The sequence below is a fragment of the Scardinius erythrophthalmus genome (assembly GCF_964197995.2).
Source record: "Scardinius erythrophthalmus genome assembly, chromosome: 4".
NCBI lineage: Eukaryota > Metazoa > Chordata > Actinopteri > Cypriniformes > Leuciscidae > Scardinius > Scardinius erythrophthalmus.
In genome coordinates, this window is record NC_138224.1 from 15,267,638 (window position 1) to 15,285,409 (window position 17,772).

Below are 17,772 nucleotides of genomic sequence, written 5' to 3' on the forward strand. Positions count from 1 at the left end.
GACACTTTCCGTCAAAAGTCCGGACTATTATCAAATAATAATTAAATAATAATTGTTAAAGCATATTGCGTAGTTGTGCTTGGAGTTAATTGATCATTTTGGACAGGCTGTCATACAAATAAACTGAATGACGTAAATGTTGTCAATGTATGCTTTTTCCTGTGAGAGTTTTGTTTTTCTATGTTTTTTGTATAGTAAAATAAAACCTGTAGCTGTAGGTTAATGATTTGTTCTACCCTCCTACTTAAAATAGTTTAATATATATATAATATTTAAAATAAAATATATATTTAATATTTATAAAAAACATGTATTTTATAATAATATTTTGTTGGATTAATGAATGAATGAATGAATGATTAAGTCAAATCATTTCATATAATGAGTTAATTTTCGCGTTGTTCCTCGCTCAACCGTATGTTTTAGATACAATGGCATAGTACATGACGAGTCATATAGAATAATGCTATTTTTATGGTGCTTTTGTATTCTTTTTTTACTCCCCTTTTATTGTCATTGCCTGGAAAAGTCTTATTTATTTATTTATTTTTTCATTTTGGGTTGAACGTCGCGATGTATTTTGCAATAACGCTTTTCTGCCAGCAGAGGGAGGAAATTACTGGCCCAGTCTGCTCTAGATATCAGATGCCTTCATTCATACAGAAAGACGACCTAGAGGTAGTTCGTAGGTAAGTTTTGAATAGGACACAATTACCACTGTAAAAGTACAATTTATGTACCTACATCTGTGTAAAACTTTCGTTGTGGGTTCCTATTTGATTTCGCATGTTATTGTCCCTTCAGCTATGCTTTAACACACCGTTTATAAAAAGATGTGTGTTGATATATTGACCCGAGTGTTTTCATTTTGGCATTGCAGTCCCTGAACCTCTTATCGTTGGGCATGAACCAGCCCTCGTGCTGTTATGAAAGTTATTTATAGTTTTTGTAAGTACTTTATCTTTAAAAGGACAAAAGACTAAACCATTCCTGAAATAGCCAGTTTTCCCACAGTTTATTATGTGTGAGTGAATAAGAGACCGTGTTTTCTTTTTTAACAGGGAACATTTTATTCAGCATTAGTCTTCGGTATTTAAGAAAAGTTTTTTGTGTGTGTGGTTATTTAGGTGCATAATCTGGGTATTTGAGGTGCATTTTTCAGTGTGAACACACTAGTCATACTATAATATAAAATGGCATAGAATAGTGCATAAGTATGTGAATTGAGGCGCAATGTGTCTTGGCATTATGCTCATGCTTACATACTTTCTATAGTAATGCATGTAGATACATGATATATTGTCTACACCGTCTGAACAAATGGAACAGATTTCATCACTTGACAAGAACAGCACAGTCAGTCCTAAATTGCAGATTTGAACATCAAAACAGATGTGTGTGTAGTGTGAACAAAGGCTAAGTATGACAAAGTTAGCAAAAAATACAAAAATGTATTAATGTGAATATCAATCTTTGACTATACTAGGATTTTCTTAAATCATTTAGCCTATTTTATTAGCCAGTTTCCCGTCATTGTGTGAATCAGCTCTCTGTTTCCCAGTAAGCTGTGGAAAATTTAACAGCACTGACTGTTCTGCATTATAGGTCACAGTATGATGGTAGGTTCACTCCCCCTGAGAGCTTAACCAGTGCCTCAGTTTTCACTAATTCACTAGCATTTATCATTCAAACCCCTCACTTGCTCTTCGTGTTAGAGGCAACTAAACAGTGTAGCAGAATCACACCACTCAGATTCAATGCTGAAAACATCTGTGCTGCTGACAACAGTTATTAATTAAAAGGATGAGGTCTTTCATCCATTTATTTACTTTGATTCCCTGCCAGCCATGTTTCCCCTCATATGCATAGAGTCCCCATATGGCCCTCCACCTGAACTGCGGAACATTTTTCCCAGATTTTTCACTCATTGGATTCTCTCAAAGCAGTGACAGAAACTGCAGATTGCATCTGTTTCTTTTCAGACAGGATGGAGATAAAAAAAAAAAAAAACTGGTATGATGCCTGCCCTTCCCCCTCAGGAAAAATGCCTTTCCAATGTTTCAGTCACTTATGGCCAGTTTTCTCCAGACATATACATCACAGGACTGACTTCATGTGCTTATACACGTCTCCATTTTATAGACTGTATAGTTTCTCTTTGTGCTACATCTTGTTGGAGAATTAGCTTATGGGCTCTATAACAAATGAGCATGTGGGCTCCAACCAATGTGGGTGCCTTGCAGGGGAAAATAAATCATATATATGCTTACATGGGCCTGAAACATACTCCACGCAAGTATGTGAACAATTTCATACGCTGTTGCATCCTAAAATGTGTCCGAATTAAATTCACATCACGACTTTATGCACTGCATTCTCATGCATAGTTCACAACTTGTAATAATTACTTCAATGATCTCATTGTTTCTGCCGTAAATTATCATTAGCAAACTGTGATTTGTGTATGTACATTTCTGAAATACATGACTTGGACACAGTCACCTCTGATAACAGATCACTCTAAATTGTAATGTAGACACATGCATTTTCTGTAAAGCTGCTTTGAAATGATGTGTATTGTGAAAAGCGCTATACAAATAAATGTGAATTGAATTGAATTGAACTATTGTCATTGCAGAGCAACAGATTGAAGAGAATCTTAATGAGTAAGTTAGTTGAATTTAATGAAACTGTTGCATGCTTAAGCCGTGGTGCGTTGTTACTCTGGACTTAGAGCACACACAATTTCTTTAATGGAAATTTTTGCCATAACAAATAGTTTAACATATAATAAATAGTATTACTTTCAAAATGTAAAAATATACAATCTTCTTAACTTTACTGCAAAAATATGCATTTGTTTTAATTCAGCCAAGAGGTCACGTCACACGTCTTCCTGTGAGACGAGTTCACCAAACTTGAACTTTGAAAGGAGTGAAATTTGAAACTTTGCATTTGGCAGTGTTACCGTCCCTTTAGACCCAAAACATGCTCAACTCAAATACGTGAACGATTAGTAAATGATGTTGGAATACTTATGTTTAGATGAACTATCCCTTTACGCATTTGTGACTGTGTGCATACTTAGTTAATGAAGAAACATCAGACCCATCGATGAATAAAAAAAATCTGTAATTTTATTTATCAAGATTCAATTTACAAAATTACTCATAAAAAATACTAAACACAATAGTGTACGTAAACATCAACCGCATGAATTCTGATTGGACTGAATGAATCTGCAACTGTGTCAGTCTAAATTTTGCTGGAAAAACAATTTGTTCATGACAAAATAAAAAAGTTCCCAACAACATCACAGTTTCTGCCTTAAGACAGACGGATGATCTCATATTTCTTGGGCCCTCTGTAAGGTCTGGGCCCCAATTCTAAAACTAGCTCCTCTTCGTCTATTGCAGCAGTGAGCTCCTGAGCTGTGATGCCCTCCGGGTCAGTGACAGGTGACTGGCCCAGCTGCTTGTCTTTAGGACAGTCTGCGTTGTAGGTCTCCACGTAGTTTTCCACCGGCCAACCACGAAACTCTTCTGGTTCACTGCACACCAGACCTGTGTGGGACACACCGCGGTGGTGCTTCAGCCAGTAGATCAAGTAATGAATGTTGTAATCACAAATCCAGGGATTGTCCCCCAGAGACAGTTTCTTCAGGAAGTACAGGTCCTCCAAAACGCCATATTGAAAAAATTTCAGGCTGTTGTTGGACAGGTCCAATTCTCCCAAGTACAGGAGACCCATAAAGGCAGCTACAGAAAACAGAGAAAAAAAAAACAGTAAATAGATAGACTGTCTCTTCAGATATGTTCCAAAACGTTTTTATACAGATAAATAATGAAAAAAAAAAAAAAAACACATTATAAACTAATTACGACTAAAATAAAATAAAAAATAAGTACAAATTAAACTGTATTGCAACTGTGATATGCTTTTGAATATCATAGAATTTAAACTCCTCCTTCAGTTTTAGAAAATACATTATGAAATATGTATGGTTATGTGTTATTATAAATAAAATAGATTTATATGATTTTATATATTTGTGATTTATACTTGGTTTATATGATTATATAAATGTAATATATATTCTTGACTGAATAATTCAGTTAAACACAATCTATTATACCCTTTTCCAAAGTCTTTTTTGGGTTTTCATGCTTGAATGTTTAAGGCTCACTATGCAGTTTCCGTTTTTCTAGAGTCGCTTGTATTTAACGTTACTGTCGTAAATACCACTCACACAGAGCCGTCCGACCGCACTTTCTTCATCGACTCTGCCATGATTCACGTCTGAAATGCGTGCTAGTGTCTTCCATAGAGGCTGCTTCATATGTTGTTGATGTATGTGACGTCGAGCCGTAAAGCAAGTCGTGATTCTCGCGAGATTTGGCGTGGCGCCACCTCTCAAACTTGCATTGCTGGTTTTGCCAGCGGCATCCCCCCCTGCTTTGCTATTGGGATGATTCACCCTACTACGAGTTTGTTTACCATCGAAATTATTTCAAAGCTGTTATATAACGGTACAAATCTTGCATAGTGTGCCTTTAATAAACACATTATTTTTAACTTTTTTTTTACATTGTTGTAGCAACTCTCTTCCCAGTCTGTCAGTAACTCTCTGTTTAGTTCGCTCAATGGTGTTTTAAGCCCCCAGTGGCTCCTTAGAGGCAGCTAACCCTACCCTCAACCTTAAACCTACCTATCCCCTCACTGCCTGGAAGGCGCCGTTGGGGGCATAAAACACCAAACACCGTTTAGTTCCCCTCTCTATGAAGCCCCTCCTCACAGAAAGCGCAATGTGGTCTGATTGGTTGGATGGACCAGTGTGTTATGATTGGTCAACTGCTTCGAATGTGTTTCGGAAATGTCACACCCCTTACCATAACCACGTGTTTCACCAACAACTAACGCAACTCAACTAGGTCTATTGTATATGCCTTGGGCGGTAGCTTTATTATTTAAATGAGGGATATTGTGACGTGTACTTTCCCGGAAGAAAACTCTATAGACTGCAATCGAGGCAGTTCAGGGAGTTCAGAAACAGTGCTTACTGATATAGAGAATAACTTCCTTTGGAGTGACTGTGACATTTCTGCTTTTAAACAGTCTGGTACAATCTCTCAATAGATTTCCACCACAAGTGCATTACTTTTTTTTGTTCTTTTTTTTACTGATTTTTTTTACTGATTACACATTATTTTCTGTGTTTTAATTGAACCCAGATCATTTCTTTAATTAGAGGATAAGTCTGAATGAATTACACATCTTTTACATTGAAGTGAGAGAAATTGTCTGTTGTTCAAGCTGTGCTCTCGCCGTGATATATGAGCTGACTGATGAACTAAACAGAAGGAAGACTGCAGTTCTGTTGTGAGACTGAATCACGGTTATCATCTCTCTCGGGAACCATTAGATGACACACCCTGCTGGTGTGTTCATTTGAAACAACTGACTGTGATTAAGTGCATTTTTTGAAGCAGTTTAGAAAGGATTAAGTGTCTTATAATTATAGCAACATCAGCAAGTACTTAGCTTTTGTTTGTATTTCTCTCTATAGTGAGAGAAAAAGACTAATGTGAATTAGTCGTATACCAAAAAACGTCTGAGGAAGCATTTTTGGAGTAGACTTGACTTAAAAATGCAGGCAGGGGTCTACAATGGTCAGGTAATTAAATACATGCCATGTATTATTACTTACAAAGGACTTTTGAAATGGGTTTGCTTTAAACCAAACACAGTTGACTGTACAGTATCTGACATACTCTGATAATAAGATTTTCAGAAAGTTTAGGAACCCACCACTCCCAATCAACCCAGCTCAGCTGTGCTGTCTTGGTAACACTTTAGCCATCATTAAAGGGGTGGTATAATGCCCTTTTCACAAGATGTAAAATAAGTCTCTGATGTCCCCTGAGTGTGTATGTCACACTCAGGTGACATACCCTACAGATATTTGTTAAAATTGTCACTTTTTGATAGTGAGCAAAAACGCGCTGTTTTTATGTGTGTCCCTTTAAATGCAAATGAGCTGCTGTTCCCGGCAAAGAGGGCGGAGTTTCAAGAGCTCATGTGTTAGCAGCTCTGATTACCTCACACAGTCACACACTGAAAATTAAAAAAAAAATAGCCTTTTATGTTCAAACCGGAGTCAGACAAAGATGGGGAGACTCAAGAGGAAGTGACAACATGTAGAAAGCAACAGGACATTTCTGAATGAATGAGTTGATGAATTTATGTAGCTGCCAATCTATCTACAAGTTGATTAATTATCTTCTAGTCATTGATTAGCATATTCAGTCATGATAATTTTTTATCATGTTTATGGGTTTATGTAAATGTTAGGGTTAGTGATGTCACTAACCCGGGAGGAAGCTCATGTAGTCCCTACCAGCCGTTTGCTGTAGTCCTAAAAAAGTTATTTCTGTAAAAGAAAATATCTCCCTTTGCTTTGAACTTTGAGCGTCGTAACTTTGCAGATGTTGTTTATGCTCAAAAAGCAACATTACACAATAACTAAAGTTAAAAAAGTGAAATCATAATCAACCACCCCTTTAAAATCATTAGCAAATGATATATCATTCATTCAAATGATATATCATCTCCACACAGATCCCACTTGTTGAAAACACTGGCTTTAACAGACTAAATCTTTTTGTATTGCATGGAAGGATTCCCAAAGCTGTTAAATGTGTCTACTCAGCAAGAAATAGCCTACAATCTTTTTTACAAGCAATTCTATTCAGCAAACCCCCTGCTCTGTTTTCTCTAATTGGTAAAGGCTTGAAAATGAACATGCTGATGTTTATTGCTTTCTCCACAATAACAGCTCTTGATAGCTGTGATGCATGGTTGAGGCATGCTTTGATTTTTCTCATGACTGCTTTTCAAAAAACCTCATAATTTTCTTAGGTCCTTTCACTCACCCATTCCTTTTGATGAGTGATTGTGGGACATAGAATGCCTCAGTTTCTGAGTCCAACAGAAAGGAAAGTTAATGATTTCCAGTTGACCAACCATGGATTCCACAACTGGTGTTGTCTTTTCAGTCGGTGCTTGACAAGATGCTTTAAAGCTTTAATTTCAGACATATTCTTAATTGAGACTCCTTCCTTGTATTATGTACATTGTTTTACACCAAACACATGCTTCCTGTACTTTGTATATAATCTTTGTTCTTTCATCCCTCAACCATCAAACAAGTATACGTCTTGATGACTGGATTTAGTCGTGCACCAATGGCTCACCTGTGTCGATGCTTTCAAGACTGTTTCCGCTCAGGTTCAAGAGCTTTAGGTCTTTAACGCTTACAAACTCCTTTGGTCTCAGCTGCTTGATGTTGTTTCTGGATAAATCCAATCTCACAATATCCAGCGGGATGTCAGCCGGCACAGTTTTAAGGTCTGTGGAAGAGAGAGTTTAATTAGTATGATCATGTAGGCCTATTGTAATGGTACCTTCATAATTATCACAAGTTTGATTGACAGTGCATTCGGCTACAAATGTTGCTTCATTTTGATTTCCAAGGGAATATTGTATAGTACAAAATTGTCCAAGTGCTTGCCAAATGATTTCCAGCAGGCTAACCATACATGGAAACATCTGCCATGACAATTGTTGGAAGTTCTGTACAGTTGGTTCCTCGTTGGCGGTCTTTTAAAGTCATTTTCTCGGACTCTTTACTGATAATGGCATTCAACCTAACTAGTATCTGTATATGGATCTTAAATTTTATGCGTGATAGTAAACGTTGTGAAGGAGCTCTCTATTTATTTTGGAAGAATCTGGGCACTCGAAAGCTCAACGCAACACTTTAGAGGGCTCCAGCAAACCCTGCCTGGCCATATTTATTTATATCACCACGGAGAGAGCTATTAAAATCGTACACATGGCACACGTTTGGTGGTAACATTCGAAACTCTGTGAGACATCACTGTCTCTGTGATATTCGGAAATGTTATCGTGGGACTCGTCAGCTTGACATGTGTGAAAGCTATGCAGCATGCAGAACAGATACAGCTGCACTTCCCGCTTAAACCCGCCAGAGCACCTGTTTTAAACCCTAGAGTGCCTTCAATGAGAGATCTTGCTCAGATTTTACATCCTGCAGTCTACATTTTTTGTTCTGTCACCTAAACAGATTTACCCACAGTTGCTACTAGAGTAGATTTTATACTATACAGTTTCTCTGGAATCTGGAGGCTTCTGAATTGTATACCCAAAGAAATTAACATGCCGTTATTCTTGTGACTGATTCAAGGAAAAGCTTTCCCAGAAGCTGAGCTCACAAATACTTGGCTTTTAGTCTCCTGCTCTTGCCACAAGATTCCTGCCGAAAGCCTTTTTAAAGCTGACAAAGAAATAGCCATTTATCCCTTAGGTCCGGAACAGATGATGTAATGCTAAAAAAAGTGTGACTTTTGATTCAGGATGCCTCCCTCAGCTCCAAACTGCTGACTCACTATTTCTGACAAGTGGAGAAGCCCAAATCCCACTGACTTCGAAACCCATCTGACTTCATTTAGTTCACATTGACTGTAATTTATCACACACGTTTTGCTTGCCTCATCTAACCCTGATGAATCCGTCTTTGGCCTGGCTGTGTCTCTTGTCTTGTTATGAATGTCAGAGCACGTTTAGCTAGTTTTTCAAAATAATGAACCTTGCTTTTCAACAGAGATATTCCTGGAGGGCCACTGTCCTGCAGAGTTTAGCTCCAACCCTAATTAAACACACCTGAACAAGGCAATCAATGTTTTCAGGATAACTAGATAGATACAGGCAGGTGAGTTTTTATCAGGGCTGAAGCTAAACTCTGCAGGACAGTGGCCCTCCAGGACCGAAGTTGCCTATTCCTGCTTTACAAGATGGAAAACTCAAGATTCATGTTCAGTAGATTGAAACTAAGGGTTCCAGATAATATAAGTGAAAAATATATGTGGAAAAATGCCTTTTTTGAGTTGCCAAGTATAGAGATCATCAGATTTATTGTTTTTATAGATTAATCAGTAACAGTTTCAGCTTTAGTAATAGAAATGTGCAATAAGTGGCATTGAAGTGTTCAATATATCAGTTCAATAAAATATCTGCTGATTGGTGATATATTTGACTTTCTGGGAAAAGAACATATGAAGAGAAAAATGTTGCAATGACAAAGGACTCTTTCATAGTTAAACACTGAATTATATATGTCTTCCTTTGTCATATCTTACATCTCTTCGTCAGAAAAAAACCCTCTTGTCCTTAGTTCTTCCCCAAAACACTATAAGCCACGCATATGACACAGACAGCATTGTTCTCGGATTCCCATGGAGATTTGCATGTATAGCCATAGCAATGTGGTATTTCCTAAGACTTTTTTTTAGGGGACAGTCACAAGGAGATCTTATGTGAGCATTGCTTCTCCTTTTGACAACAGTCTGAATATGACATTAATCTGTCCTTAGAGCAGGGTGTCCAGATGTTGAAGCTGGAAAGATACTCATTGCCTTTCCGCTAGTTCTCTGCATCTTATATTTCATGTTACCAGACGTTTGTTCCACTCTGGTTTGAATTAGAGTAACTTACCACATGCTGAGTCAGCAGAAATTATAAATCTTTCAGAAATGTTTCTTAAGAAATCAATCAATCTATCTACAAGTTGATCTTTTTTTTATTGTATTTTTTTCCTCAAATGCACACCAACATCTCATACTGTGTCTGTGTATGCATGTATCGTTTCTTAAACAGTACAGATAAAAAGCTGCTTTAGCACAGTTAAAAGGGAGTTTCTAGGGATTTGAGGAAAGCGTTACTCATTGTGTGTTTATTGTGGAATAAATTACACTTTGCCCTTACGGGTACTGCAGAGTAACCACTAGATTACATGATGACAGAAAAAAACAAAAGAAACTGCTCATTTTCAAACTAACCCTGTTCATCTTTCTGTCAGATTTAATTGTTTAATTGCATTTCATTTGGCAGCCTTCTTCACAAATCTTTCCATATTCATGTTTCATGGAAATGGAAAGTATTTAAAAGAATTACAGATAATTCAATTAACTGAGTAGTAGGCTACATTAGTGAGGTCAAATAGTTAATTTTTTTTTATGGTTTTAGTGGGAATGCTTATCACTGAATAAAGTACCTATTAAAAGCTCTTTCTGCCAATAAAATCTCTTTGGTGGACAGAATTGTTCGTGATTGAGGTAACACAACTAGCCAAATGTCGCTCACTCTGTCTAAGTAACCCTTCTGTTTGTAGACACTTTCAACATCACAACATAAACTTAAAATACTGTGTGAACCTTTGCACTGACCATTATGGTCACCATCATTTGCCAATTGTGAATGATTGGATTTTCCCAAACAAGGCAATGTGTTCAAGGCAATGTGTTACAGCCTTTTTCCACCTTAGAAACATTGCTAAGCTACATAATATGCTATCAGTTTCTGATGCAGAAAAGTTAGTTCATGCATTCATGACCTCGAGACTAGATTACTGTAATGCTTTATTAGCTGGTTGTCCTGTATCCTCAATAAACAAGCTACAGTTAGTCCAAAATGCAGCCGCTAGAGTTCTTACTAGATCAAGAAAATATGATCATATAACACCAATTTTATCATCACTACATTGGTTACCTATAAAGTTCCGTATTAATTACAAGGTATTGCTACTGACTTATAAAACCCTAAACGGTTTAGCTCCAGTCTATTTAACGGATCTTCTATCGCCCTATAATCCATCGTGCTCTTTAAAGGGGGGGTGAAATGCTATTTCATGCATACTGAGTTTTTTACACTGTTAAAGAGTTGGATTCCCATGCTAAACATGGACAAAGTTTCAAAAATTTAATTGTACGTTTGAAGGAGTATTTCTGTGCCAAAAATTGTCCTTCCGGTTTGTCACAAGTTTCGGAAAGTTTTTTTCGAGTATGGGTATGTGTGACGTCAGATGTAACAGAATTTCCTAATATGGGTCCTAAGGGCACTTCTCCGGTAAGATCGCGCGCACACTCGTAAACCAGAGAAAGAGAGCGAAAGCAGTTCGCCATCAAAGCGCCCTGCCCGGCTTTTGGGAAGCCAGTGTCACCAAAGAAGTGTGTTTTTGGTTGCCAGGGCAAGACAACCCTGCACAGATTCCCAAAGAACCCAGCGTTAAGGCACCAGTGGATGGAGTTTGTTTTTCCTGAGCATAAACGGAGTTGTGTAGACTGTTTGTTCCCTGCATTTCGACGATGATTGTTTTATAAACAAAGCCCAGATTTGCAAATCGTCTAATGCTTAAGGATTGAGCAGTCACAATGATAAAGGTTCGGTGAGTAAAACTGCTTCTAATCTATTGTCTCTGTGTGTTGTTACTAGCTCGGCGCGTTAGCACAGCTTTAGCTTCGCCCACACGGCCCGCCTCCAGCCGCTCGTTTTTTTCCGGAAAGACTCGGTACATCCAATCTTTCTTAATATAATATAAAAAAACTAAAGACTTTTTGGAGATATGAAGGATGCAATACTACTCTATAGGTACTCAAGATTAACAGGAGATTGAGTGAAAATGAGCATTTCACCCCCCCTTTAAGATCACTAAATTCGAGGCGTTTGGTCATACCTAGGATATCCAGATCCACCAAAGGAGGGAGATCATTTTCACATTTAGCTCCAAAACTCTGGAATAGCCTTCCTGATACTGTTCGTTGCTCAGACTCGCTCTCCCAGTTTAAAACTAGATTAAAGACGCATCTCTTCAGCCAGGCATTCATATAATATTTTTAATCTTACAGTTAAATCCGGCCTCTAGTTCATAAACGCCAGAGGAGAACTGGCCCCCGACTGAGCCTGGGTTCTCCCAAGGTTTTTTTTTTTCCATTAGGTCACCTGATGGAGTTTTAGGACACCATTAGGTCACTTGATGGAGTTTTAGGACACCATTAGGTCACTTGATGGAGTTTTTCAGTTCCTTGCCACTGTTGCATTTGGCTTGCTCAGTTGGGGATATTTAATTTAATTTAATCAATCAATAATACTATTGATCAGCCTTACCAAACGTGGACGTTTTTTCCACTAGAAACAAACCTTGTTGTGTTATTTTGATTTAAAGGTGCATAACGCAAGTCTCTGAGTTTTTGCAGAACTATGCCCCCCTCTGGCGACAAGCGAAACTGCAACACTGCAACTGAATGCGCATGACGTCACGCCCAGTCTCAAATTCGGCCCGAATCCCTCTTATTTATTTTACTTTACAGGATTATAGAGGCAATCGCAGTGGTCAGAGAAGGGCTCATTCAGCCCATCAGGCAATTGTTTAAGCATGTATGGGTTAGAAAAACGGGTATTTTTAACATGAAAAGTTGCATAATGCACCTTTAATACTGTGAAGCTGCTTTGATACAATCTGTATTGTGAAAAGCGCTATACAAATATACTTGACTTGACTTCTGTTACTTCACAACCCAAACTTTATTTTTTATCCCACTTTTCCCCAAGTGTCCCTCACATTGTTAAGCAATAAGCCATGTCACCCTGTAGCCCAAGACTGGTTGCCCACTGAAGCTAAGCAGGGCTGAGCCTGGTCAGTACCTGGATGGGAGACCAACTGAGAAAAACCAGGTTGCTGCTGGAAGAGGTGTTAGTGAGGCCAGCAGGGGGTGCTCACCCTGTGGTCTGTGTGGGTCCTAATGCCCCAGTATAGTGATGGGGACACTATACTGTCAAAGAGCACCGTCCTTCAGATGAGACGTTAAACCGAGGTCCTGACTCTCTGTGGTCATTAAAAACCCCAGGATGTCTTTCGAAAGAGTAGGGGTGTAACCCCGGCATCCTGGCCAAATTTGCCCCTTGGCCCCTGTCCATCATGGCCTCCTAATCATCCCCATATACTGATTGGCTTTATCACTGTCTCCTCTCCACCAGTAAGCTGGTGTGTGGTGAGCGTTCTGGCGCAATATGGCTGCCGTCGCATCATCCAGGTGGATGCTGCACATTGGTGGTGGTTGAGGAGATCCCCCATTCTATGTAAAGCGCTTTGAGTGCCGAGAAAAGCGCTATATAAATGTAATGAATTATTATTATTAATAAATAGATTTCTCACCTCTGTTCCTGCAGTCTAGACGGGGCACAGGGTGGACATAGGTGTGGCAGAGAGAGGTTGCGTCAGACTTTTTTTGTGGAGCCGGTAAGATCTGATTTTCCGGATTCTCCGGCTGAGGGGAGCACAGAAGCTCTGCATCCAGCTTCTTCAGTTGCCTCCCCTCAAATTCCCTAGGCTCTGCACATCGTGCGTAATTGCCTATGTTACGGTTACTGGGCACTTGTATGAACCTAACCAGGGTGTCCAGCTGGCAATCACACCTCCAGGGATTATCATGGAGTCGCAAGTACTTGAGTTGCGGCATGGGGATCAACGTGCCTTCGCTCGCCACCTTCAGACGGTTGTGCTGCAGCAGTAAAGTGGTGAGACTGTTCAGGCCGTTGAACGCTCCCTCCTCTATGCGGGAAATTTGATTCTGTTGGAGATCCAGGCTCCTCAGGTTCCGGAAGTGACTGAAGGTGTTGTCTCGCAGCACCTGAATCTTGTTCCGTGCCAGCTGCAGGTGGTGAATGTCCTCCGGCCAGCCCAATAGTACCGCTGTCAGTTGGCGCTCTTGGCAGTCAAAGAACTTTTCCCCATTGACTGAACTTTCCTTGCAGTCTGCAGCAAACCGCTTGACTGTACTTGAACGTTTTCGACTCCGACCTCGAAGTCCCTTCCCACCCTTTCGTGCATCAGCTGCCCAAATTACCAGGCACAGCAGCAGCAGCAGACCGCAGAGCAGCCGCATGGCAAAAAGCAGCAGCTGGGTAAACCAGTCAAGTGAAGTCTCAGCGTAACCTTTATGAACCAAGCGCTTCCTTTTGTCAGAGTGAGAGGTCACAGCTGCAGTCCCTGAGAAAAGACAAAGGAAATGTAAATAACTCCACAGCCAAGAGCTGTATTCTGAACAGAGGGAGAGGGCATACGTATACGTGAAAATAACCTTTATCTAACTGTAAATTCATGACAAGTAAAACCTTGTAACCTTACAACCAGGTTCAATACAAGTTAAACTCAGTTGACAACAAATAATTTTATCTTCGTGCTAGCATCTGAAGCGTTCAAATGCCACAAGCTGAAGCTCATATTTTTGCTAAAGCACTTATATTAATGCTTCCATAAAAATGCTGTTCTAGGAAGATGAACTTTTAGATTTGTCAGGTAAAGATTTTGCTTACAGCCCTTTTGTAGACTGTTTTTTGTTGGTTATCGTTGTTGAACTGTATGAACGTATGCAGACAATGCGTTCTTAGCATTAGCATTTATTGCCTAGCCCTGTTTACTTTCATTGACAGTATGTTATTTAAACTGTTTTTAACTTAAAGACTTAGGACTGGCGCATATCATTTCCTATTACATCATCTCTAAAATCTGTTTACTGCTCACAAATCATCACCCGTGAGAAACATTACCCAATGGATTCATTATCTTTTGATAATATGTTAAATTCTTTGATTTTTTTTATGTTGAATTCTTGATTGTTTGACAGATGTTCCAAGTTGATTTTTATGGCATGGCTGTGAAGTAGTTCCAGGTTTGTGGACTGCACTACATTTCAATATCACTTTGCCACATTCTTTCCGAATTAGTAACAGTGGCGGCTTGGGTCATAAAAAAGTAGATGTAGACACAGGATCAGTATAGGAATGAAAACCCCTGAAAAGTATCTTGAAATAAACACATTATAAACAAGTACGTGCAACTGTGATATAATTTAGTATAAAGTAAGCATTGAATTATAGAAATGAATGCACACCTGACATCCACTTTGTGTGTCATGGCTGCATTTCCACCTTGGTTATGCATTAATAACCAACAATTTAATTGCCAAAAATCTGCTATGAAAAAACTGTTGTGTAACTCGCTGATGAACGATTCATGGCACTAGCACTCAACGGTCCTTCTCAAAATCAGAAATTCACAGATGGATTTTGAGACTTTAGGGCTTTCCCTGCCTTTCAAGACTCTGTAAAACTACTAACAGGTCTTGTCAAGTCTTGAACTTCTGACAGGATACATACACTCTTCCAGTCTACAGTTACGTTGCTTTGCAGCTATTTTCACAGATGTAACATGGAATTAAATAGTAGAAATTGTATTTGCAGGAACTGTTCCATTTTCTCTCTTTCCAGTGATAAAATTATATGACATCAAATGAACACACTATGTGATAATTACTGGCATTTTTTCATATTTTCACAAATGTGTTGCACTTCTTATGTCAATGGACAATATTCTTATTACAAACTATAAGTGCATAATATGACAGATTGCAATGCATTGCAATGCAGTTTCATCTGCAGACATCCAGTCGGACACTTGCCAAAGCAAAATGAAAAATGGCTTATAGAGGATGCATCCTGCATTTGCAGAGTTACAGATTTAAAAAAGTTTCAAATCTTGAGATTTTGATGTTGAAATCTATAAAAAAAAATTACTTTTGTAATGTTGAGATCTAGAAAAAACATTAAATCAAGATCACAAAAAAAAATGACAAAATTATATTATATGGCCTTTTAATTTGTTTTAATTGATCCGAGACCAGTCTCAATGTGCCTTGGCTACATTTATACGTAATTTTTGATGTTGTCAAGTGTGTTCCGATCACTGAAACGCATGTTAATCTCAGGTATAAAGGGAGCCTGTGCGGATTTCTGTCTGAAACATATAAGCTCTGCTAATGGAGCGGACATTAACAGGAAGCAGTCAGCACTTCAGGTGAACGAACCAGCATAACGCAGCCCTTGTGTGAGACCCTGGCTGCCATGATGGCCTTGGTTTACTACAATAATAGAATGAAAGGAGAACCAAGGAATGTAAAGTGGGAAATGGAGAAGAGCACAGGCACTGTTCGCTGTCCAACATGAGGGGGGAGTGTGCATTTTCTTTTCATCTCCGTTCTTATTTTAATTTCCATGCCACTCAAATTCCAGGTTTACACAGTGTGTTCAAAAGAATGTTCCTGATTATTTCAAGTCCAAAGTTAAGGACACCTTAGTCTTTTAGGTTAGAGATTTTGAGAAGGATTTACCCCCCTTCACCGTGAAGATCCCAATTATCAGGACAATGTGTTTGAGAGAGAACAAGCTTGGCCAAGCAGTGCGTAATTAAAACCATTTGAACTTCCTGCACTGGGAGGAAAATGCTTTTTTTTTCTTCTATCAGAGTGTTTTCCTGAATTAATTTTAACTCAGCCTTTATAAACAAGTGACACAATGATTAAATCTTTATGCAAATGAAAAACCTACTCAGCACACATATTTAAGCAGAGGAACCATTGGACTCACATAGAAAAATCAATACTTTGTCTACTTTTTTTTTTCTTTTTTTTTTTTAAATAGAAGACCACAAACATGCATTTTTTGAATAATCACCCAGTCTTTGCTACTTTTTTGAATCAGCATGTGGAGTTAGACAGTGCATCTTGCTCTCAGACACAATTGCTAAACAAACTTTTCACATAAACTGGCTCCAGCCAATGCCCCGATCCCAGCCAAAATGAAAATTGCAGGAAGCATGCAAGCCCTCTGTTACAAAAGTGCAGTCCAGTGCACTTACTGTACATCCATCTGCACTGGCATTGCGGGAAAGATTTTCTCGTACGTAAACTACACACATGCAAACATATACATTTATAATTTAAGTTTTTTAGATACCTGTGCACAGGGAAATGCATCCGAAAACTCATCCAATCTGGATATGTCCTGTTAGCTGATCTTTTTGTCCTGTCATGAGCTTTGTGTGGTGCTGGATGCCTGAACTCTCTCGGTCTGACTGTGTGTGTATATGCTTGAGCATATGTGTGTCTGAGGCTCAGTGCAACCCCCAAAGCTTGTGCCTGGTTTTAAATTACACGTTGTGTCTCTGTGCAGGCGAGCAGACCCACATGTCCCATTTACAACTGTACCGCCTCCAGGCTTCCAGCACTTTGTCTCTTTATTAGTCTGATGTCGAAAGGGACAAAGAGGCAACCCCATTCAAACGAAGTGGACAGTATGTTTCTGTATATTTTTTTAAAGCGGTAGTTCATCCAAAAATGAAAATTATATCATGACATGTGCCCAAACTTATGAGAAGTCATGGTGTCCAATTTATAAATAAATTGAATCAGTTCATCTAGGTTACAAAACTGAAACAAAATCTGATTCTCAAGTTCACTAGTTTGAACTCAATACATTATTCATTATTCAAAATAATTCAACATTATTTCACAAAAGCTTTTGTGTGAAATAATGCTTGTGAGGAAAACATGTTGGCACATCTGTCTATTATCTTGAGCAACTTTTCAGCTTTGAGAACTGTCTTGCGTTTATTATACGCATTTTTTATATGCATGTTCTCAGGGTTGCATAAACATGAAACGTAAAATTTCCACAAAATGAAAGAACTGTATCTTGCTTTGTAAATGAAATGTGTCTGAAGCACTAGGAGATGTACTTGCTGTTATCTCTGGCATGCCTTTGAAGCTTTTTTCCCCATATATGTTTGTTATATCACCTCAAAAATGAACAGCACTTACCCCTGTGAAATATGACCTGCCCTGCAGAAAGGACTTTGTTTGTATGTGTTTCACTGGGCCAAATAAGAACAATTCCTGACATGTTGTTCTTACTGAGGAGCACATTTTAGACAAGAGCAAATTACAGAATTCTTATTCACTTTGAAACAGTTTTTTTCTCTGGTATTTTTGTGTTGTTGTTGATGTTCTTGTTGTTTTTCAG

The 17,772-nt window shown here is 38.6% G+C and overlaps 1 protein-coding gene across 1 annotated transcript; it reads right to left on the reverse strand.

The window, feature by feature from the left end:
- Positions 1-3,115: 3,115 nt before the first annotated feature.
- On the reverse strand, positions 3,116-16,914 carry lrrc17 (leucine rich repeat containing 17). Its single transcript, XM_081363353.1, has 4 exons — positions 16,708-16,914; positions 13,070-13,903; positions 7,254-7,409; positions 3,116-3,758 (listed from the first exon to the last, which is right to left on the reverse strand). Exons 2-4 carry the CDS (start codon positions 13,797-13,799, stop codon positions 3,328-3,330), a joined length of 1,317 nt encoding a protein of 438 aa, XP_081219479.1. The 5' UTR covers positions 13,800-13,903; positions 16,708-16,914; the 3' UTR covers positions 3,116-3,327.
- Positions 16,915-17,772: the final 858 nt, after the last annotated feature.

Coding starts and splice junctions, on each gene's coding strand:
- lrrc17 (XM_081363353.1), bottom strand. CDS start 13,799: ATGCGGCTGCTCTGCGGTCTGCTGCTGCTGCTGTGCCTGGTAATTTGG. Junction 7,410..13,069: donor TCTAGACTGCAGGAACAGAG/GTGAGAAATCTA, acceptor TCTCTTCCACAG/ACCTTAAAACTGTGCCGGCT. Junction 3,759..7,253: donor TCTTGAAAGCATCGACACAG/GTGAGCCATTGG, acceptor TGTTTTCTGTAG/CTGCCTTTATGGGTCTCCTG.